Raw genomic sequence first — 23,610 nt, forward strand, 5'->3', positions numbered from 1 at the left:
TAATGTCCATAAGACGTAATGTCCATAAGACGTAATGTTTTGAGACGTAATGTTTTAAGACGTAATGTCTTGAGACGTAATGTCCATAAGACGTAATGTTTTGAGACGTAATGTCAATAAGACGTAATGTTTTGAGATGTAATGTTTCGAGACGTAATGTTTTGAGACGTAATGTTTTGAGACGTAATGTCCATAAGTTCGTAATGTTTTGAGACGTAATGTTTTGAGACGTAATGTTTTGAGACGTAATGTTTTGAGACGTAATGTCCATAAGTTCGTAATGTTTTGAGACGTAATGTCCATAAGACGTAATGTCCATGAGACGTAATGTTTTGAGACGTAATGTTTTAAGACGTAATGTTTTGAGACGTAATGTCCATAAGACGTAATGTTTTGAGACGTAATGTCCATAAGACATAATGTTTTGAGACGTAATGTTTTGAGACGTAATGTTTTGAGACGTAATGTCCATAAGACATAATGTTTTGAGACGTAATGTTTTGAGACGCAATGTTTTGAGACGTAATGTTTTGAGACGTAATGTCCATAAGACATAATGTTTTGAGACGTAATGTTTTGAGACGTAATGTTTTGAGACGTAATGTTTTGAGACGTAATGTCCATAAGACGTAATGTTTTGAGACGTAATGTTTTAAGACGTAATGTTTTGAGACGTAATGTTTTGAGACGTAATGTCCATAAGTTCATAATGTTTTGAGACGTAATGTTTTGAGACGTAATGTTTTGAGACGTAATGTCCATAAGACGTAATGTTTTGAGACGTAATGTTTTAAGACGTAATGTTTTGAGACGTAATGTTTTGAGACGTAATGTCCATAAGTTCATAATGTTTTGAGACGTAATGTTTTGAGACGTAATGTCCATAAGACGTAATGTTTTGAGACGTAATGTTTTGAGACGTAATGTCCATAAGACGTAATGTCCATAAGACGTAATGTTTTGAGACGTAATGTCCATAAGACGTAATGTTTTGAGACGTAATGTCCATAAGACGTAATGTCCATAAGACGTAATGTTTTGAGACGTAATGTTTTGAGACGTAATGTTTTGAGACGTAATGTTTTAAGACATAATGTCCATAAGACGTAATGTTTTGAGACGTAATGTTTTGAGACGTAATGTTTTAAGACATAATGTCCATAAGACGTAATGTTTTGAGACGTAATGTTTTGAGACGTAATGTCCATAAGACGTAACGTTTTGAGACGTAATGTTTTAAGACGTAATGTTTTGAGACGTAATGTCCATAAGACGTAATGTCCATAAGTTCGTAATGTTTTGAGACGTAATGTCCATAAGACGTAATGTCCATAAGACGTAATGTTTTGAGACGTAATGTCCATAAGACGTAATGTTTTGAGACGTAATGTTTTGAGACGTAATGTTTTGAGACGTAATGTTTTGAGACGTAATGTCCATAAGTTCATAATGTTTTGAGACGTAATGTTTTGAGACGTAATGTTTTGAGACGTAATGTTTTGAGACGTAATGTCCATAAGTTCGTAATGTTTTGAGACGTAATGTCCATAAGACGTAATGTCCATAAGACGTAATGTTTTGAGACGTAATGTTTTAAGACGTAATGTCTTGAGACGTAATGTCCATAAGACGTAATGTTTTGAGACGTAATGTCAATAAGACGTAAGGTTTTGAGACGTAATGTTTTGAGACGTAATGTTTTGAGACGTAATGTTTTGAGACGTAATGTCCATAAGTTCGTAATGTTTTGAGACGTAATGTTTTGAGACGTGATGTTTTGAGACGTAATGTTTTGAGACGTAATGTCCATAAGTTCGTAATGTTTTGAGACGTAATGTCCATAAGACGTAATGTCCATAAGACGTAATGTTTTGAGACGTAATGTTTTGAGACGTAATGTTTTGAGACGTAATGTCAATAAGTTCGTAATGTTTTGAGACGTAATGTCCATAAGACGTAATGTCCATAAGACGTAATGTTTTGAGACGTAATGTTTTAAGACGTAATGTTTTGAGACGTAATGTTTTGAGACGTAATGTCCATAAGTTCATAATGTTTTGAGACGTAATGTTTTGAGACGTAATGTTTTGAGACGTAATGTTTTGAGACGTAATGTCCATAAGACGTAATGTTTTGAGACGTAATGTTTTAAGACGTAATGTTTTGAGACGTAATGTTTTGAGACGTAATGTCCATAAGTTCATAATGTTTTGAGACGTAATGTTTTGAGGCGTAATGTCCATAAGACGTAATGTTTTGAGACGTAATGTTTTGAGACGTAATGTCCATAAGACGTAATGTCCATAAGACGTAATGTTTTGAGACGTAATGTCCATAAGACGTAATGTCCATAAGACGTAATGTTTTGAGACGTAATGTTTTGAGACGTAATGTTTTGAGACGTAATGTTTTGAGACGTAATGTTTTAAGACATAATGTCCATAAGACGTAATGTTTTGAGACGTAATGTTTTGAGACGTAATGTTTTAAGACATAATGTCCATAAGACGTAATGTTTTGAGACGTAATGTTTTGAGACGTAATGTCCATAAGACGTAACGTTTTGAGACGTAATGTTTTAAGACGTAATGTTTTGAGACGTAATGTCCATAAGACGTAATGTCCATAAGTTCGTAATGTTTTGAGACGTAATGTCCATAAGACGTAATGTCCATAAGACGTAATGTTTTGAGACGTAATGTCCATAAGACGTAATGTTTTGAGACGTAATGTTTTGAGACGTAATGTTTTGAGACGTAATGTCCATAAGTTCATAATGTTTTGAGACGTAATGTTTTGAGACGTAATGTTTTGAGACGTAATGTTTGGAGACGTAATGTCCATAAGTTCGTAATGTTTTGAGACGTAATGTCCATAAGACGTAATGTCCATAAGACGTAATGTTTTGAGACGTAATGTTTTAAGACGTAATGTCTTGAGACGTAATGTCCATAAGACGTAATGTTTTGAGACGTAATGTTTTAAGACGTAATGTCTTGAGACGTAATGTCCATAAGACGTAATGTTTTGAGACGTAATGTCAATAAGACGTAATGTTTTGAGATGTAATGTTTCGAGACGTAATGTTTTGAGACGTAATGTTTTGAGACGTAATGTCCATAAGTTCGTAATGTTTTGAGACGTAATGTTTTGAGACGTAATGTTTTGAGACGTAATGTTTTGAGACGTAATGTCCATAAGTTCGTAATGTTTTGAGACGTAATGTCCATAAGACGTAATGTCCATGAGACGTAATGTTTTGAGACGTAATGTTTTAAGACGTAATGTTTTGAGACGTAATGTCCATAAGACGTAATGTTTTGAGACGTAATGTCCATAAGACATAATGTTTTGAGACGTAATGTTTTGAGACGTAATGTTTTGAGACGTAATGTCCATAAGACATAATGTTTTGAGACGTAATGTTTTGAGACGCAATGTTTTGAGACGTAATGTTTTGAGACGTAATGTCCATAAGACATAATGTTTTGAGACGTAATGTTTTGAGACGTAATGTTTTGAGACGTAATGTTTTGAGACGTAATGTCCATAAGACGTAATGTTTTGAGACGTAATGTTTTAAGACGTAATGTTTTGAGACGTAATGTTTTGAGACGTAATGTCCATAAGTTCATAATGTTTTGAGACGTAATGTTTTGAGACGTAATGTTTTGAGACGTAATGTCCATAAGACGTAATGTTTTGAGACGTAATGTTTTAAGACGTAATGTTTTGAGACGTAATGTTTTGAGACGTAATGTCCATAAGTTCATAATGTTTTGAGACGTAATGTTTTGAGACGTAATGTCCATAAGACGTAATGTTTTGAGACGTAATGTTTTGAGACGTAATGTCCATAAGACGTAATGTCCATAAGACGTAATGTTTTGAGACGTAATGTCCATAAGACGTAATGTTTTGAGACGTAATGTCCATAAGACGTAATGTCCATAAGACGTAATGTTTTGAGACGTAATGTTTTGAGACGTAATGTTTTGAGACGTAATGTTTTAAGACATAATGTCCATAAGACGTAATGTTTTGAGACGTAATGTTTTGAGACGTAATGTTTTAAGACATAATGTCCATAAGACGTAATGTTTTGAGACGTAATGTTTTGAGACGTAATGTCCATAAGACGTAACGTTTTGAGACGTAATGTTTTAAGACGTAATGTTTTGAGACGTAATGTCCATAAGACGTAATGTCCATAAGTTCGTAATGTTTTGAGACGTAATGTCCATAAGACGTAATGTCCATAAGACGTAATGTTTTGAGACGTAATGTCCATAAGACGTAATGTTTTGAGACGTAATGTTTTGAGACGTAATGTTTTGAGACGTAATGTTTTGAGACGTAATGTCCATAAGTTCATAATGTTTTGAGACGTAATGTTTTGAGACGTAATGTTTTGAGACGTAATGTTTTGAGACGTAATGTCCATAAGTTCGTAATGTTTTGAGACGTAATGTCCATAAGACGTAATGTCCATAAGACGTAATGTTTTGAGACGTAATGTTTTAAGACGTAATGTCTTGAGACGTAATGTCCATAAGACGTAATGTTTTGAGACGTAATGTCAATAAGACGTAAGGTTTTGAGACGTAATGTTTTGAGACGTAATGTTTTGAGACGTAATGTTTTGAGACGTAATGTCCATAAGTTCGTAATGTTTTGAGACGTAATGTTTTGAGACGTGATGTTTTGAGACGTAATGTTTTGAGACGTAATGTCCATAAGTTCGTAATGTTTTGAGACGTAATGTCCATAAGACGTAATGTCCATAAGACGTAATGTTTTGAGACGTAATGTTTTGAGACGTAATGTTTTGAGACGTAATGTCAATAAGTTCGTAATGTTTTGAGACGTAATGTCCATAAGACGTAATGTCCATAAGACGTAATGTTTTGAGACGTAATGTTTTAAGACGTAATGTTTTGAGACGTAATGTTTTGAGACGTAATGTCCATAAGTTCATAATGTTTTGAGACGTAATGTTTTGAGACGTAATGTTTTGAGACGTAATGTTTTGAGACGTAATGTCCATAAGACGTAATGTTTTGAGACGTAATGTTTTAAGACGTAATGTTTTGAGACGTAATGTTTTGAGACGTAATGTCCATAAGTTCATAATGTTTTGAGACGTAATGTTTTGAGGCGTAATGTCCATAAGACGTAATGTTTTGAGACGTAATGTTTTGAGACGTAATGTCCATAAGACGTAATGTCCATAAGACGTAATGTTTTGAGACGTAATGTTTTGAGACGTAATGTTTTGAGACGTAATGTCCATAAGTTCATAATGTTTTGAGACGTAATGTTTTGAGACGTAATGTTTTGAGACGTAATGTTTTGAGACGTAATGTCCATAAGTTCGTAATGTTTTGAGACGTAATGTCCATAAGACGTAATGTCCATAAGACGTAATGTTTTGAGACGTAATGTTTTAAGACGTAATGTCTTGAGACGTAATGTCCATAAGACGTAATGTTTTGAGACGTAATGTCAATAAGACGTAAGGTTTTGAGACGTAATGTTTTGAGACGTAATGTTTTGAGACGTAATGTTTTGAGACGTAATGTCCATAAGTTCGTAATGTTTTGAGACGTAATGTTTTGAGACGTGATGTTTTGAGACGTAATGTTTTGAGACGTAATGTCCATAAGTTCGTAATGTTTTGAGACGTAATGTCCATAAGACGTAATGTCCATAAGACGTAATGTTTTGAGACGTAATGTTTTGAGACGTAATGTTTTGAGACGTAATGTCAATAAGTTCGTAATGTTTTGAGACGTAATGTCCATAAGACGTAATGTCCATAAGACGTAATGTTTTGAGACGTAATGTTTTAAGACGTAATGTTTTGAGACGTAATGTTTTGAGACGTAATGTCCATAAGTTCATAATGTTTTGAGACGTAATGTTTTGAGACGTAATGTTTTGAGACGTAATGTTTTGAGACGTAATGTCCATAAGACGTAATGTTTTGAGACGTAATGTTTTAAGACGTAATGTTTTGAGACGTAATGTTTTGAGACGTAATGTCCATAAGTTCATAATGTTTTGAGACGTAATGTTTTGAGGCGTAATGTCCATAAGACGTAATGTTTTGAGACGTAATGTTTTGAGACGTAATGTCCATAAGACGTAATGTCCATAAGACGTAATGTTTTGAGACGTAATGTCCATAAGACGTAATGTCCATAAGACGTAATGTTTTGAGACGTAATGTTTTGAGACGTAATGTTTTGAGACGTAATGTTTTGAGACGTAATGTTTTAAGACATAATGTCCATAAGACGTAATGTTTTGAGACGTAATGTTTTGAGACGTAATGTTTTAAGACATAATGTCCATAAGACGTAATGTTTTGAGACGTAATGTTTTGAGACGTAATGTCCATAAGACGTAACGTTTTGAGACGTAATGTTTTAAGACGTAATGTTTTGAGACGTAATGTCCATAAGACGTAATGTCCATAAGTTCGTAATGTTTTGAGACGTAATGTCCATAAGACGTAATGTCCATAAGACGTAATGTTTTGAGACGTAATGTCCATAAGACGTAATGTTTTGAGACGTAATGTTTTGAGACGTAATGTTTTGAGACGTAATGTCCATAAGTTCATAATGTTTTGAGACGTAATGTTTTGAGACGTAATGTTTTGAGACGTAATGTTTGGAGACGTAATGTCCATAAGTTCGTAATGTTTTGAGACGTAATGTCCATAAGACGTAATGTCCATAAGACGTAATGTTTTGAGACGTAATGTTTTAAGACGTAATGTCTTGAGACGTAATGTCCATAAGACGTAATGTTTTGAGACGTAATGTCAATAAGACGTAATGTTTTGAGACGTAATGTTTTGAGACGTAATGTTTTGAGACGTAATGTTTTGAGACGTAATGTCCATAAGTTCGTAATGTTTTGAGACGTAATGTTTTGAGACGTAATGTTTTGAGACGTAATGTTTTGAGACGTAATGTCCATAAGTTCGTAATGTTTTGAGACGTAATGTCCATAAGACGTAATGTCCATAAGACGTAATGTTTTGAGACGTAATGTCCATAAGACGTAATGTTTTGAGACGTAATGTTTTGAGACGTAATGTTTTGAGACGTAATGTTTTGAGACGTAATGTCCATAAGTTCATAATGTTTTGAGACGTAATGTTTTGAGACGTAATGTTTTGAGACGTAATGTTTTGAGACGTAATGTCCATAAGTTCGTAATGTTTTGAGACGTAATGTCCATAAGACGTAATGTCCATAAGACGTAATGTTTTGAGACGTAATGTTTTAAGACGTAATGTCTTGAGACGTAATGTCCATAAGACGTAATGTTTTGAGACGTAATGTCAATAAGACGTAATGTTTTGAGACGTAATGTTTTGAGACGTAATGTTTTGAGACGTAATGTCCATAAGTTCGTAATGTTTTGAGACGTAATGTTTTGAGACGTAATGTTTTGAGACGTAATGTTTTGAGACGTAATGTCCATAAGTTCGTAATGTTTTGAGACGTAATGTCCATAAGACGTAATGTCCATAAGACGTAATGTTTTGAGACGTAATGTCCATAAGACGTAATGTTTTGAGACGTAATGTTTTGAGACGTAATGTCCATAAGACGTAATGTCCATAAGACGTAATGTTTTGAGACGTAATGTCCATAAGACGTAATGTCCATAAGACGTAATGTTTTGAGACGTAATGTCCATAAGACGTAATGTTTTGAGACGTAATGTTTTGAGACGTAATGTTTTGAGACGTAATGTTTTAAGACATAATGTCCATAAGACGTAATGTTTTGAGACGTAATGTTTTGAGACGTAATGTTTTAAGACATAATGTCCATAAGACGTAATGTTTTGAGACGTAATGTTTTGAGACGTAATGTCCATAAGACGTAACGTTTTGAGACGTAATGTTTTAAGACGTAATGTTTTGAGACGTAATGTCCATAAGACGTAATGTCCATAAGTTCGTAATGTTTTGAGACGTAATGTCCATAAGACGTAATGTCCATAAGACGTAATGTTTTGAGACGTAATGTCCATAAGTTCGTAATGTTTTGAGACGTAATGTCCATAAGACGTAATGTCCATAAGACGTAATGTTTTGAGACGTAATGTCCATAAGACGTAATGTTTTGAGACGTAATGTTTTGAGACGTAATGTCCATAAGACGTAATGTCCATAAGACGTAATGTTTTGAGACGTAATGTCCATAAGACGTAATGTCCATAAGACGTAATGTTTTGAGACGTAATGTCCATAAGACGTAATGTCCATAAGACGTAATGTTTTGAGACGTAATGTTTTGAGACGTAATGTTTTGAGACGTAATGTTTTAAGACATAATGTCCATAAGACGTAATGTTTTGAGACGTAATGTTTTGAGACGTAATGTTTTAAGACATAATGTCCATAAGACGTAATGTTTTGAGACGTAATGTTTTGAGACGTAATGTCCATAAGACGTAACGTTTTGAGACGTAATGTTTTAAGACGTAATGTTTTGAGACGTAATGTCCATAAGACGTAATGTTTTGAGACGTAATGTTTTGAGACGTAATGTCCATAAGACGTAATGTCCATAAGACGTAATGTTTTGAGACGTAATGTCCATAAGACGTAATGTCCATAAGACGTAATGTTTTGAGACGTAATGTCCATAAGACGTAATGTCCATAAGACGTAATGTTTTGAGACGTAATGTTTTGAGACGTAATGTTTTGAGACGTAATGTTTTAAGACATAATGTCCATAAGACGTAATGTTTTGAGACGTAATGTTTTGAGACGTAATGTTTTAAGACATAATGTCCATAAGACGTAATGTTTTGAGACGTAATGTTTTGAGACGTAATGTCCATAAGACGTAACGTTTTGAGACGTAATGTTTTAAGACGTAATGTTTTGAGACGTAATGTCCATAAGACGTAATGTCCATAAGTTCGTAATGTTTTGAGACGTAATGTCCATAAGACGTAATGTCCATAAGACGTAATGTTTTGAGACGTAATGTCCATAAGACGTAATGTTTTGAGACGTAATGTTTTGAGACGTAATGTTTTGAGACGTAATGTTTTGAGACGTAATGTCCATAAGTTCATAATGTTTTGAGACGTAATGTTTTGAGACGTAATGTTTTGAGACGTAATGTTTTGAGACGTAATGTCCATAAGTTCGTAATGTTTTGAGACGTAATGTCCATAAGACGTAATGTCCATAAGACGTAATGTTTTGAGACGTAATGTTTTAAGACGTAATGTCTTGAGACGTAATGTCCATAAGACGTAATGTTTTGAGACGTAATGTCAATAAGACGTAATGTTTTGAGACGTAATGTTTTGAGACGTAATGTTTTGAGACGTAATGTTTTGAGACGTAATGTCCATAAGTTCGTAATGTTTTGAGACGTAATGTTTTGAGACGTAATGTTTTGAGACGTAATGTTTTGAGACGTAATGTCCATAAGTTCGTAATGTTTTGAGACGTAATGTCCATAAGACGTAATGTCCATAAGACGTAATGTTTTGAGACGTAATGTTTTGAGACGTAATGTTTTGAGACGTAATGTCAATAAGTTCGTAATGTTTTGAGACGTAATGTCCATAAGACGTAATGTCCATAAGACGTAATGTTTTGAGACGTAATGTTTTAAGACGTAATGTTTTGAGACGTAATGTCCATAAGACGTAATGTTTTGAGACGTAATGTCCATAAGACATAATGTTTTGAGACGTAATGTTTTGAGACGTAATGTTTTGAGACGTAATGTCCATAAGACATAATGTTTTGAGACGTAATGTTTTGAGACGCAATGTTTTGAGACGTAATGTTTTGAGACGTAATGTCCATAAGACATAATGTTTTGAGACGTAATGTTTTGAGACGTAATGTTTTGAGACGTAATGTTTTGAGACGTAATGTCCATAAGACGTAATGTTTTGAGACGTAATGTTTTAAGACGTAATGTTTTGAGACGTAATGTTTTGAGACGTAATGTCCATAAGTTCATAATGTTTTGAGACGTAATGTTTTGAGACGTAATGTTTTGAGACGTAATGTTTTGAGACGTAATGTCCATAAGACGTAATGTTTTGAGACGTAATGTTTTAAGACGTAATGTTTTGAGACGTAATGTTTTGAGACGTAATGTTTTGAGACGTAATGTCCATAAGACGTAATGTTTTGAGACGTAATGTTTTAAGACGTAATGTTTTGAGACGTAATGTTTTGAGACGTAATGTCCATAAGTTCATAATGTTTTGAGACGTAATGTTTTGAGACGTAATGTCCATAAGACGTAATGTTTTGAGACGTAATGTTTTGAGACGTAATGTCCATAAGACGTAATGTCCATAAGACGTAATGTTTTGAGACGTAATGTCCATAAGACGTAATGTCCATAAGACGTAATGTTTTGAGACGTAATGTCCATAAGACGTATTGTCCATAAGACATAATGTTTTGAGACGTAATGTCAATAAGACGTAATGTTTTGAGACGTAATGTTTTGAGACGTAATGTTTTGAGACGTAATGTTTTGAGACGTAATGTCCATAAGTTCGTAATGTTTTGAGACGTAATGTTTTGAGACGTAATGTTTTGAGACGTAATGTCCATAAGTTCGTAATGTTTTGAGACGTAATGTCCATAAGACGTAATGTCCATAAGACGTAATGTTTTGAGACGTAATGTTTTGAGACGTAATGTTTTGAGACGTAATGTCAATAAGTTCGTAATGTTTTGAGACGTAATGTCCATAAGACGTAATGTCCATAAGACGTAATGTTTTGAGACGTAATGTTTTAAGACGTAATGTTTTGAGACGTAATGTCCATAAGACGTAATGTTTTGAGACGTAATGTCCATAAGACATAATGTTTTGAGACGTAATGTTTTGAGACGTAATGTTTTGAGACGTAATGTCCATAAGACATAATGTTTTGAGACGTAATGTTTTGAGACGTAATGTTTTGAGACGTAATGTTTTGAGACGTAATGTCCATAAGACATAATGTTTTGAGACGTAATGTTTTGAGACGTAATGTTTTGAGACGTAATGTCCATAAGACGTAATGTTTTGAGACGTAATGTTTTAAGACGTAATGTTTTGAGACGTAATGTTTTGAGACGTAATGTCCATAAGTTCATAATGTTTTGAGACGTAATGTTTTGAGACGTAATGTTTTGAGACGTAATGTTTTGAGACGTAATGTCCATAAGACGTAATGTTTTGAGACGTAATGTTTTAAGACGTAATGTTTTGAGACGTAATGTTTTGAGACGTAATGTCCATAAGTTCATAATGTTTTGAGACGTAATGTTTTAAGACGTAATGTTTTGAGACGTAATGTTTTGAGACGTAATGTCCATAAGTTCATAATGTTTTGAGACGTAATGTTTTAAGACATAATGTCCATAAGACGTAATGTTTTGAGACGTAATGTCCATAAGACGTAATGTTTTGAGACGTAATGTTTTGAGACGTAATGTCCATAAGACGTAATGTCCATAAGACGTAATGTTTTGAGACGTAATGTCCATAAGACGTAATGTCCATAAGACGTAATGTTTTGAGACGTAATGTCCATAAGACGTAATGTCCATAAGAAGTAATGTTTTGAGACGTAATGTTTTGAGACGTAATGTTTTGAGACGTAATGTTTTGAGACGTAATGTCCATAAGACGTAATGTTTTGAGACGTAATGTTTTGAGACGTAATGTTTTGAGACGTAATGTCCATAAGACGTAATGTCCATAAGACGTAATGTTTTGAGACGTAATGTTTTGAGACGTAATGTTTTGAGACGTAATGTTTTGAGACGTAATGTTTTGAGATGTAATGTCCATAAGACGTAATGTCCATAAGACGTAATGTCCATAAGACGTAATGTTTTGAGACGTAATGTTTTGAGACGTAATGTCCATAAGACGTAATGTCCATAAGACGTAATGTTTTGAGACGTCATGTTTTGAGACGTAATGTTTTGAGACGTAATGTCCATAAGACATAATGTCCGTAAGACGTCATGTTTTGAGACATAATGTCCGTAAGACGTCATGTTTTGAGACGTAATGTCCATAAGACGTCATGTTTTGAGACGTAATGTTGTGCCCTCTAGGTGGAGCAGCCTCTGAGGATGAAGAAGTGTGTGTTTCAGAAGCTGCTGTCCAAACAGCGTAAACGTGCCGTGGTGGCCTGCTTCCGTATGGCTCCTCTCTACAACCTCCCCAGGTAAGACAGGCTTCTATCAAACTTACATACGACTCAGGACAATTAGAGGTACCCTGATGGAAAAACTGGAGGCCTAAATTGTCTCTGTCAACTAAATGAGATACGTAAAAGGAATATGAGTCTGAGACTTTGTGGCTGTGACAACAACTATCCCCAGAAAACAAGTCCTCAGTCGTCATACATGGTGCTATTGTCTCCATCAAATCAAACGTGACGTTCCAGTCCTGTATCTCTGTTATCTCTCGGTGAAGTTGGTGGCATGCTGTAACTATCTCCCTCTCCACCTCCCTAACCTTGTCCTTCCTCTCTGTTATTTCTCTCTGTTGCACATCGCCTTCAACACCTTTTTCCTCAGATACAAAATTAACAATTACTTCCTGAACGGCTATCGGTACGTTTGGCTGGAAAAGGCGTTCGCTGAATCAAATTTTGACCGCCTGTTCTCCGTATTAACGGTAATGTGAGACGTCCAGGCTGAATGCTAGCCTGAGTGTTAGTCTGTTGCTGTTCTCTTGCCAACTCCTCGTGGAATTGTCATGGCAAACAGACTGGCACCCAGGCTAGGTGAATGCTTCATCTCTCCCCTCTCCATCTTATCCTCCAGACTGTGGGCTGACCGAACAGTCAACACCACCTACCTACTGCACCTACCACAACCTACCTCCAGTTTACTGCACTGTTGATTCTGATTGGTCAGCCTCAGCTAACAGCCAATCAGTGGTCAATCAATGAGCAATCCAGGAAGCATTTAGGAAGCATCACTGTCATTATGTCTTAGAATCGTGGAATGTTTTGTCTCATGTGATTTGAGTAACATTATGAATGTATTTTTTTTAGCTTTATGTATCATTTATTAACTGAAATAATATTTGAATACAGTGTTCAGTGTTTTTAGATATCATTTTAACCACATCCTCAGCCAGTTTCTGTATGCTAATTAAGCCATCAAGGATGACCAGTCAGAAGAGCCAGCTCCCATATCGACCAATCACCACCCTGGAATGCTCTTCCTTCCTGTTACACCCTCACATCTCCTCTTCCTTACTCCTCCCTCTTCCAAAATCTACTTGGACACACCTTAATCTCATTCTCCCATCTTCCACTCCCCTTCTCCCTCTCCTCTCCTCCTCCTCTCCTCCCTCCTTCCCTAGGCATCGTTCTATTAATCTCTTCGTGTTGGGCTATGTGAGACTATGGATAGAGACAGAGGAGTACTCCTTTGAGGAGAAGCTAGTGCAGGACCTAGCAGTAAGTACTGGGCATGTTGCGATGGTGTCTGCCACCACCTCAGCCCTAGCCTCAGCCTTGCCCCCTGTGCCCTGTGTTGGCACCGCACCCCTACCCGCCCTCTTCGCCGACAGCCTCTTGAGCACGATGCCCGCCGTCCAACTTCGGGATCGGGATCGCTTCCCGGTCCGCCTGGGTCCGGGGACCTCGACTTGGGCCCCCAGAGGTTCCCGAGGCCCCCGCGCTCTCTCTAGCTTTGTGGCTCGCTACCGGCAGAGCCTTGACAGACATGACAGGCTCAACCTCAGGAGACTCAGTGGCAGCAATGGCTCTGTCTCCGCAGCAAAGCACGTGGCTAGAAAAACAGGCTACGGCATGGGCTATCTCACCACTACTACTACTACTACTACTGTGGTAAGAGGGGCGGCTAAAGCCCTCAATAGGTGTTAAATGTTTGATGTCTGACGTCGACCATTTAGATGTTGTACGGTGCGGTCTCTGCTGTAACTGTAAGTCTGTAGTGATTGATGTTGACGTGATCAAGTGAAGTCTTCGGGTAGCATGCTCGCGCACATCTCAGTCTGGATTCATGCAGAGTTGTGACAAGTATCGAACATGTCATTGATCTCACTGTAAATATATAGTTGTACGTACGGCTGTAAGGATAGATAGACATATTTATACAGTGCTGCATAATGTCATAAAACACGACACGGGGGAAGAATGTACAATGAGCAGGCCACGATGTAACACCACGTCATTCATCATCATCATCATCATCATCATCATTGTCCGCACACTTTATTTAGTAGTGCAGCATCTGTTGGACTATAATAGTCTGCTGGCCAAGTATCTGTGTGATGGAGACGGTGAGTATGACAGGTCTGCTCTTTAACTCCCAGCAATCTCCGATGATTCAAACTCCCAATTAGACAGCTCTGCAAGCTTGATAATGTCAGAATACGTTCGTTTACTGAGCAACAGTCTTCATTTACTCCCGTTTACGGCCGGTATGTGCTTCCAAAAACAGGTCTAAATGAAGCATGTAATAGAAAAAATGCCTATTCGGCACCTCCAATGTAAATCACTTATGGCTGCCATACTGTACGGTTCGGAAGTCTACACCAACTCAATACATTTGAGCTGCCAAATAGGCAAATGTTAGATTGCTTGTACAGTTTTATTTAGACATTTCCTGGAAGTACATATTTGGTGAGTAACGAACATATTTTGACATTATACTCATCGTTGACCTCTCTAACACTGATACTGCTTTGTCAGTGATGGGTCTTGTTCAGTAGGAAGACAACATTTTGAAACTGAGTGAAAAGGAGAGGAATTCCCCGTACTTAGAACACAGTTTTGTTTTCAAAAAGGTTTTCCTACGATGTGCCATACTGAAAAAATACTCTGGTCCATTCATTTGACAGTGTCCCTATCCTGTCCTTCTCACGGATACAATCATCAGTAAAAATCCGGATCACTACCACCCTTGCAGGCCTCATCTGAGCATGCTAGCATGGGATGCTCCATAAACAGTGTGACTATAATGGGCATGATCATGCATGGCGTGTTAAACAACCCATTAGCCAACCTCTCTGACTCAGAGTTCAGAAACGTTGGAAGTCGTCCAAAAAAAGGTCATGGCTTGAAGCTACGCTTCAATTACTAATGTAATAATGTGATCAATGTTGAGTGGTGAGTAAATAACATGGTTTAGCCAGCAGGGTGTAGTCTCTAGTGGAAAGACCAGGTTAGGAACAGAGATAACCCCTGTATTTAACCAGCAGGGTGTAGTCTCTAGTGGAAAGACCAGGTTAGGAACAGAGATAACCCCTGTATTTAGCCAGCAGGGTGTAGTCTCTAGTGGAAAAGCCAGGTTAGGAACAGAGAGAACCCCTGTATTTAACCAGCAGGGTGTAGTCTCTAGTGGAAAGGCCAGGTTAGGAACAGAGATAACCCCTGTATTTAACCAGCAGGGTGTAGTCTCTAGTGGAAAGGCCAGGTTAGGAACAGAGATAACCCCTGTATTTAACCAGCAGGGTGTAGTCTCTAGTGGAAAGGCCAGGTTAGGAACAGAGATAACCCCTGTATTTAACCAGCAGGGTGTAGTCTCTAGTGGAAAGGCCAGGTTAGGAACAGAGATAACCCCTGTATTTAACCAGCAGGGTGTAGTCTCTAGTGGAAAGGCCAGGTTCAGAACAGAGCTAACCCCTGTCTCTTGCGGGATGTCTGTGTAGAAAACCCCAATGAAGATCGTGGAGGAGGAGGAAGAGGAGGAGGTTGAGATCCAGCCAGACCCTCTTCATCAGCTTATCCTTCACTTCAGCCACAACGCCCTCACAGAGAGAAGGTAGGAGGGAATGACCAATCAATCAGTGGTGGAGAAAGTACACAATACTTATACTTGACTAAAAGTAAAGATACCTTAGTAGAAAATGGCTCCAGGAAAATGACAGTTACCCAGTAAAATACTACTACAGTAAAAGTTTTAAAGTATTTGGTTTTAAATATACTTAAGTATCAAAACTAAATGTATTTGTTTAAATATACTTATTAAAAGTAAAAGTACGAATAATTTAAAATTCCCACAGAATTTTCTTGTTTTTTTATTTATTTACAGATAGCCAGGGTCACACTCCAACACTCAGACATCATTTACAAACAGAGCATTTGTGTTTAGTGAGTCCACCAGATCAGTGGCAGTAGGGATGACCAGGGATATTCTCTTGGTAAATGTGCGAATTGGACACTTTTCTGTCCTGCTACAGTAATCATTCAAAATGTAAAGAGTACTTTTGGCTGTCAGGGAAAATGTATGGAGTAAAAAGTACATCATTTTCTTTAGGAATGTAGTGAAGTAAAAGTCAAAGTTGTCAAAAATATAAATAGTAAAGTACAGATACCCAAAAAAACTACTTAAGTAGTACTTTAAAGTATTTAAAACTTAAGTACTTTACATCACTGCAATCAACCAATGTTTTTTATTTAACCTTTTATTTTGACATTGAGTCAATCAACCAATCACTCAATCGATCAATTAATCAATCAACCTAGTGAACAAGTGTTTTATAAAATCTTACTTAAATACAAAGAATTGTGTGATCTTAACTTATTTGTGTTATTTACTTTACAAACCTGATACAAGTCATGATAATGATTGGATAATATGTTATTCTCTCCAGCTTCTTGGAAGAAGATCCGTTATATATTGCGTATGCAGACATGATGGCAAAGGTACGCAACTGAAAATTTGAGCACACTTTGGCTGCGTTTACATAGGCAGCCCAGTTCTGATCTGTTGCCCAACTATTGGCAAAACATCTGATCTGATTGGTCAAAAGTTCAATTAGTGGCAAAAGATCAGAACTGGGCTGCCTGTGTAAACACATACTTTCATAATCCGACTGAAGTAGTGGGTTCCTAATCGAATCCCCGAGCTGACAAGGTAAACATCTGTCGTTCTGCCCCTGAACAAGGCAGTTGACCCACTGTTCCTAGGTCGTCATTGAAAATAAGAATGTGTTCTTAACTGACTTTCCGAGTTAAATAAAAATAAAAATAATAATCAGTTAATGCACAGTTGTCCTAACTATAACATGTTCCTCCTCTATCTCCTCAGAGTTGTGCAGAGGATGAAGAGGAGGAAGAAGAGGAAGAGGGGAAAGAGAAGACATTTGAGGTTTCAACCTGTCTGTCCTTGTATCACTAACCCCCAGGCTTAAAGCCTTAGATACTTTTTAATCAAATCTGTCTGAACCCAGTCTGAACCCAATCTGAATCTGTCTGAACCCAGTCTGAACCCAGTCTGAACCCACTCTGAACCCAGTCTGAGCCCAGTCTGAATCTGTCTGAACCCAGTCTGAACCCAGTCTGAACCCAGTCTGAACCTGTCTGTCCTTGTATCACTAACCCCCAGGCTTAAAGCCTTAGATACTTTTTAATCAAATCTGTCTGAACCCAGTCTGAACCCAATCTGAATCTGTCTGAACCCAGTCTGAACCCAGTCTGAACCCAGTCTGAACCCAGTCTGAACCCAGTCTGAATCTGTCTGAACCCAGTCTGAACCCAGTCTGAATCTGTCTGAACCCAGTCTGTGCCTTTTAGCCTTGATAAATATCTGACTTGTGGATGATGAGACCGAGATGAGACAGGATTTTAATCAACAGCACTGGCTACAACTGATAACTTCCCATGTCTACGGTGTCAGCTGACAAAGACCAGCCAATGGTTGAAATGTCATCGTCGCTGTGACAACCATGTTCCATTCAACCTTTCAGTACTGTATCTTTTATACATCAGCTTTGTCCTTTTGTATCCAGGAGCTGTAAGACCGTTGATGTTGTCACTTTCCTGTGAAATGTCTCTCTGAGATTATGTTTGATTGTGTATTTTAACCCCTCAGGATTATAGACAATCGACGTGTGAACTATGAGGACCGTTTTTTAATGAACAGCGACTACGGCTGACTGCTGTAGAGAGTTCGGCTTTTATTTGCGTTTGATCATTAAATTATCTGCCATTCCACGTTGTGCCCACAGGAGAAGGAGATGGAGAAACAGAAGATCTTGTACCAGCAGGCCAGGCTCCACGCCCGTGGGGCTGCTGAGATGGTGCTACAGATGATCAGCGCCAGTAAAGGTGAGGATGTTCTTTATCTACAGTACAGGTGAGGATGTTCTTTATCTACAGTAAAGGTGAGGATGTTCTTTATCTACAGTAAAGGTGAGGATGTTCTGTATCTACAGTACAGGTGAGGATGTTCTTTATCTACAGTAAAGGTGAGGATGTTCTTTATCTACAGTACAGGTGAGGATGTTCTTTATCTACAGTACAGGTGAGGGTGTTCTTTATCTACAGTACAGGTGAGGATGTTCTTTATCTACAGTACAGGTGAGGGTGTTCTTTATCTACAGTACAGGTGAGGATGTTCTTTATCTACAGTAGAGGTGAGGATGTTCTTTATCTACAGTCCAGGTGAGGATGTTCTTTATCTACAGTACAGGTGAGGGTGTTCTTTATCTACAGTACAGGTGAGGATGTTCTGTATCTACAGTAGAGGTGAGGATGTTCTTTATCTACAGTAGAGGTGAGGATGTTATGTATCTACAGTAGAGGTGAGGATGTTCTTTATCTACAGTACAGGTGAGGATGTTCTTTATCTACAGTACAGGTGAGGATGTTCTTTATCTACAGTCCAGGTGAGGATGTTCTTTATCTACAGTACAGGTGAGGATGTTCTTTATCTACAGTACAGGTGAGGATGTTCTTTATCTACAGTACAGGTGAGGATGTTCTTTATCTACAGTACAGGTGAGGATGTTCTTTATCTACAGTAAAGGTGAGGATGTTCTTTATCTACAGTACAGGTGAGGATGTTCTTTATCTACAGTCCAGGTGAGGATGTTCTTTATCTACAGTACAGGTGAGGATGTTCTTTATCTACAGTACAGGTGAGGATGTTCTTTATCTACAGTACAGGTGAGGATGTTCTTTATCTACAGTACAGGTGAGGATGTTCTTTATCTACAGTAAAGGTGAGGATGTTCTTTATCTACAGTACAGGTGAGGATGTTCTTTATCTACAGTACAGGTGAAACTTCAGAGCCTTGTGTACTACACAGTCAGTCTACTCCTCTTTTGTCCCCAGGTCGACTAGGTCCTATGGTGACCTGCACCCTCAAACTGGGCATCTCCATCCTCAACGGAGGCAACGTGCTGGTCCAGCAGGTTAGATAGACTACATTACATTACCTGAGATGTATTACTGTGTATGTTACACATCAATACCAGAGATGTATGTATTACTGTGTATGTTACACATCATTACCAGAGATGTAGTACTGTGTATGTTACACATCATTAGGGGCGGCAGGGTAGCCTAGTGGTTAGAGTGTTGGACTAGTAACCGAAAGGTTGCAAGTTCAAATCCCCGAGCTGACAAGGTACAAATCTGTCGTTCTGCCCCTGAACAGGCAGTTAACCCACTGTTCCTAGGCCGTCATTGAAAATAAGAATTTGTTCTTATTAACTATTAACTAATTTGTTCTTATTAAATAAAGGTAAAATAAAAAAATTACCAGAGATGTATTACATCATCACATTTTACCAAGAGTTTCTGTGCATGAAAACAAGCTAGTTTTACTTTCCATTGTTTTGCAGAAAATGCTGGATTATCTGAAAGAGAAAAGAGATGCAGGCTTTTTCAAGAGTTTGTCAGGCCTCATGCAGTCCTGCAGGTAACCGTGACTACGCTACCCAAATAATCCAGAGGACAGATCTCGTCTGGGAACTGCCTGGGAATGATAATAGACTTTTGATCAATTAAAATATTGTAACTTATCGATAAGCATGTTGATTATACCCAAGGACATGATGAAGGGACCCTCGTAGTCCCTATGACCACGGTTTATGTCATTCTTATTCTTTATCCCTGGAGGACTATTTCTCTCTTTCACAGTGTGTCTTATCTCCATACCCTTTACAGTGTCCTGGACTTAAATGCCTTTGAGAGACAGAACAAAGCAGAAGGTCTGGGGATGGTGACAGATGAAGGATCCTGTAAGTCAAGAGAAATGATGGCCAACTGATGTACTACCCCATAGCTTTAATAAGTATTTTAACATTTCAGTGTTCAATTGTAGTTTTATTATTTTTCCCTTTTCCCTTCAGCCGTAGAGATCCAAGAGTTGTAGGTTCCAAGAGTTGTAGGTTCCAAGAGTTGTAGGTTCCGAGAGTTGTAGGTTCCGAGAGTTGTAGGTTCCGAGAGTTGTAGGTTCCAAGAGTTGTAGGTTCCCAGAGTTGTAGGTTCCCAGAGTTGTCTCGCTCGCTTGGTTGCTGTTTCACACTTGGAGTATCTTTACGTAGAAAACATGTTGAGCTTCTTTTTTCTCCTTTTCTTCTCAGCAATAGGTTCAAGAGCTGTTGTAGCTGCTGTCTTAGAGTATCTTTACTCAGAGAATCTAAAACTTCAGGGATCAACACGCACAGATTTCACTTACTGCTCAGCCAATCAGCAACCTCCTTCCAAATGGCTAATGCTGAAGCATGACATTTGTCTTATCTCTCGCTGCCGTGTTTTACATGTTCGTGTCAAATTATCTTCAGAAAGAATGACCCTAGCTACAGTAATATCAGATTATCTACAGAAAGAATGCCCCCTAGCTACAGTAATATCAGATTATCGTCAGAAAGAATGCCCATAGCTACAGTAATATCAAATTATCTTCAGAAAGAATGCCCATAGCTACAGTAATATCAAATAATCTTCAGAAAGAATGCCCCTAGCTACAGTAATATCAGATTATCTTCAGAAAGAATGCCCCTAGCTACAGTAATATCAGATTATCTACAGAAAGAATGCCCCTAGCTAAAGTAATATCAAATAATCTTCAGAAAGAATGCCCCCTAGCTACAGTAATATCAAATAATCTTCAGAAAGAATGCCCCCTAGCTACAGTAATATCAGATTATCTTCAGAAAGAATGCCCCCTAGCTACAGTAATATCAGATTATCTACAGAAAGAATGCCCCTAGCTACAGTAATATCAGATTATCTTCAGAAAGAATGCCCCCTAGCTACAGTAATATCAGATTATCTACAGAAAGAATGCCCCCTAGCTACAGTAATATCAGATTATCTACAGAAAGAATGCCCCTAGCTAAAGTAATATCAAATAATCTTCAGAAAGAATGCCCCTAGCTACAGTAATATCAGATTATCTTCAGAAAGAATGCCCCCTAGCTACAGTAATATCAAATAATCTTCAGAAAGAATGCCCCCTAGCTACAGTAATATCAGATTATCTTCAGAAAGAATGCCCCCTAGCTACAGTAATATCAGATTATCTACAGAAAGAATGCCCCTAGCTACAGTAATATCAGATTATCTTCAGAAAGAATGCCCCCTAGCTACAGTAATATCAGATTATCTTCAGAAAGAATGTCCCCTAGATACAGTAATATCAAATAATCTTCAGAAAAAAATTCCCCTAGCTACAGTAATATTAAATCAAATTGCATTTGACCTTGTATGTTTGATATTTTTGGTGTAAGTTGTTTTTACTGCTTGTGTTGCAGTAGTGGTAGAGTCAGGATCCATGTGATTAACCTGTTGTTGTCCAGACCGTCATCAGGGCTGCAAGGCCTCGTGGCATGATACCTATATATCAGTGTTGGGGTCAATTCCATTTAGATTCAGAAAGTAAACCAAAATCCTAATTAAAAAGTGTTGAAGTATATAGTTACGTTTCCTGAATTGAACCGTAACTGAACCCCCAACCCCGCTATGTGTTATACAGGATGAATGTCACTCACCTGAATGAATAAGTAGTGACATCTCTGAACAAATGTTTCATCAGGTTTAGGAATCTAAGCTGTTCAGTAGTTTCATCAGGTTTAGGAATCTAAGCTGTTCAGTAGTTTCATCAGGTTTAGGAATCTAAGCTGTTCAGTAGTTTCATCAGGTTTAGGAATCTAAGCTGTTCGGTAGTTTCATCAGGTTTAGGAAGCTAAGCTGTTCAGTAGTTTCATCAGGTTTAGGAATCTAAGCTGTTCAGTAGTTTCATCAGGTTTAGGAATCTAAGCTGTTCAGTAGTTTCATCAGGTTTAGGAATCTAAGCTGTTCAGTAGTTTCATCAGGTTTAGGAATCTAAGCTGTTCAGTAGTTTCATCAGGTTTAGGAATCTAAGCTGTTCGGTAGTTTCATCAGGTTTAGGAAGCTAAGCTGTTCAGTAGTTTCATCAGGTTTAGGAATCTAAGCTGTTCAGTAGTTTCATCAGGTTTAGGAATCTAAGCTGTTCAGTAGTTTCATCAGGTTTAGGAATCTAAGCTGTTCAAAAGTGCAGTAGTTATCTACACTCCCCATGTTGTCAGGTTCTGATTCAACACTCACATCTACACTCCCCATGTTGTCAGGTTCTGATAAAACACTCACATCTACACTCCCCATGTTGTCAGGTTCTGATTCAACACTCACATCTACACTCCCCATGTTGTCAGGTTCTGATTCAACACTCACATCTACACTCCCCATGTTGTCAGGTTCTGATTCAACACTCACATCTACACTCCCCATGTTGTCAGGTTCTGATTCAACACTCACATCTACACTCCCCATGTTGTCAGGTTCTGATTCAACACTCACATCTACACTCCCCATGTTGTCAGGTTCTGATTCAACACTCACATCTACACTCCCCATGTTGTCAGGTTCTGATAAAACACTCACATCTACACTCCCCATGTTGTCAGGTTCTGATTCAACACTCACATCTACACTCCCCATGTTGTCAGGTTCTGATAAAACACTCACATCTACACTCCCCATGTTGTCAGGTTCTGATTCAACACTCACATCTACACTCCCCATGTTGTCAGGTTCTGATAAAACACTCACATCTACACTCCCCATGTTGTCAGGTTCTGATTCAACACTCACATCTACACTCCCCATGTTGTCAGGTTCTGATTCAACACTCACATCTACACTCCCCATGTTGTCAGGTTCTGATTCAACACTCACATCTACACTCCCCATGTTGTCAGGTTCTGATTCAACACTCACATCTACACTCCCCATGTTGTCAGGTTCTGATTCAACACTCACATCTACACTCCCCATGTTGTCAGGTTCTGATTCAACACTCACATCAACACTCCCCATGTTGTCAGGTTGCGTACAAATACCCTACAAGCACTAAAAGCCTTTCCAAGATATATTTTTACTCCTAAATTGGAAGCAGGGGGGGTTTCCTCCATCCTGAAGTAGTGGAATGGTGCAGCATTAGCTTGATTACAAGCCTTCTCGGTCACATCTACATTACCACACACACACCTCATCACACACACACACACTTTCTCCTAACACACCTCATCCCACACACACACACACACTTTCTCCTAACACACCTCATCCCACACACACACACACACTTTCTCCTAACACACCTCATCCCACACACACACACTTTCTCCTAACACACCTCATCCCACACACACACACACACTTTCTCCTAACACACCTCATCCCCCCCACACACACACTTTCTCCTAACACACCTCATCCCACACCCACACACACACACAGACGTTCTCCTAACACACCTCATCCCACACACACACACTTTCTCCTAAC

The 23,610-nt window shown here is 38.0% G+C and overlaps 1 protein-coding gene across 1 annotated transcript in view; it reads left to right on the forward strand.

Moving 5' to 3' along the window:
- Positions 1–23,610, forward strand: part of LOC110521100 (ryanodine receptor 3-like) — a 264,957-nt gene that overhangs the window by 218,013 nt on the left and 23,334 nt on the right. The window contains exons 79-87 of the mRNA XM_036976224.1: positions 12,136–12,248; positions 13,400–13,496; positions 15,716–15,828; positions 16,661–16,712; positions 17,098–17,157; positions 18,017–18,116; positions 19,126–19,205; positions 19,638–19,714; positions 19,963–20,036. Of these exons, the coding sequence (XP_036832119.1) occupies positions 12,136–12,248; positions 13,400–13,496; positions 15,716–15,828; positions 16,661–16,712; positions 17,098–17,157; positions 18,017–18,116; positions 19,126–19,205; positions 19,638–19,714; positions 19,963–20,036 (766 nt within the window). The remainder of the gene's footprint in view (positions 1–12,135; positions 12,249–13,399; positions 13,497–15,715; positions 15,829–16,660; positions 16,713–17,097; positions 17,158–18,016; positions 18,117–19,125; positions 19,206–19,637; positions 19,715–19,962; positions 20,037–23,610) is intronic.

Source organism: Oncorhynchus mykiss, chromosome 4 (genome assembly GCF_013265735.2).
Source record: "Oncorhynchus mykiss isolate Arlee chromosome 4, USDA_OmykA_1.1, whole genome shotgun sequence".
NCBI classification, from domain to species: Eukaryota; Metazoa; Chordata; class Actinopteri; order Salmoniformes; family Salmonidae; genus Oncorhynchus; species Oncorhynchus mykiss.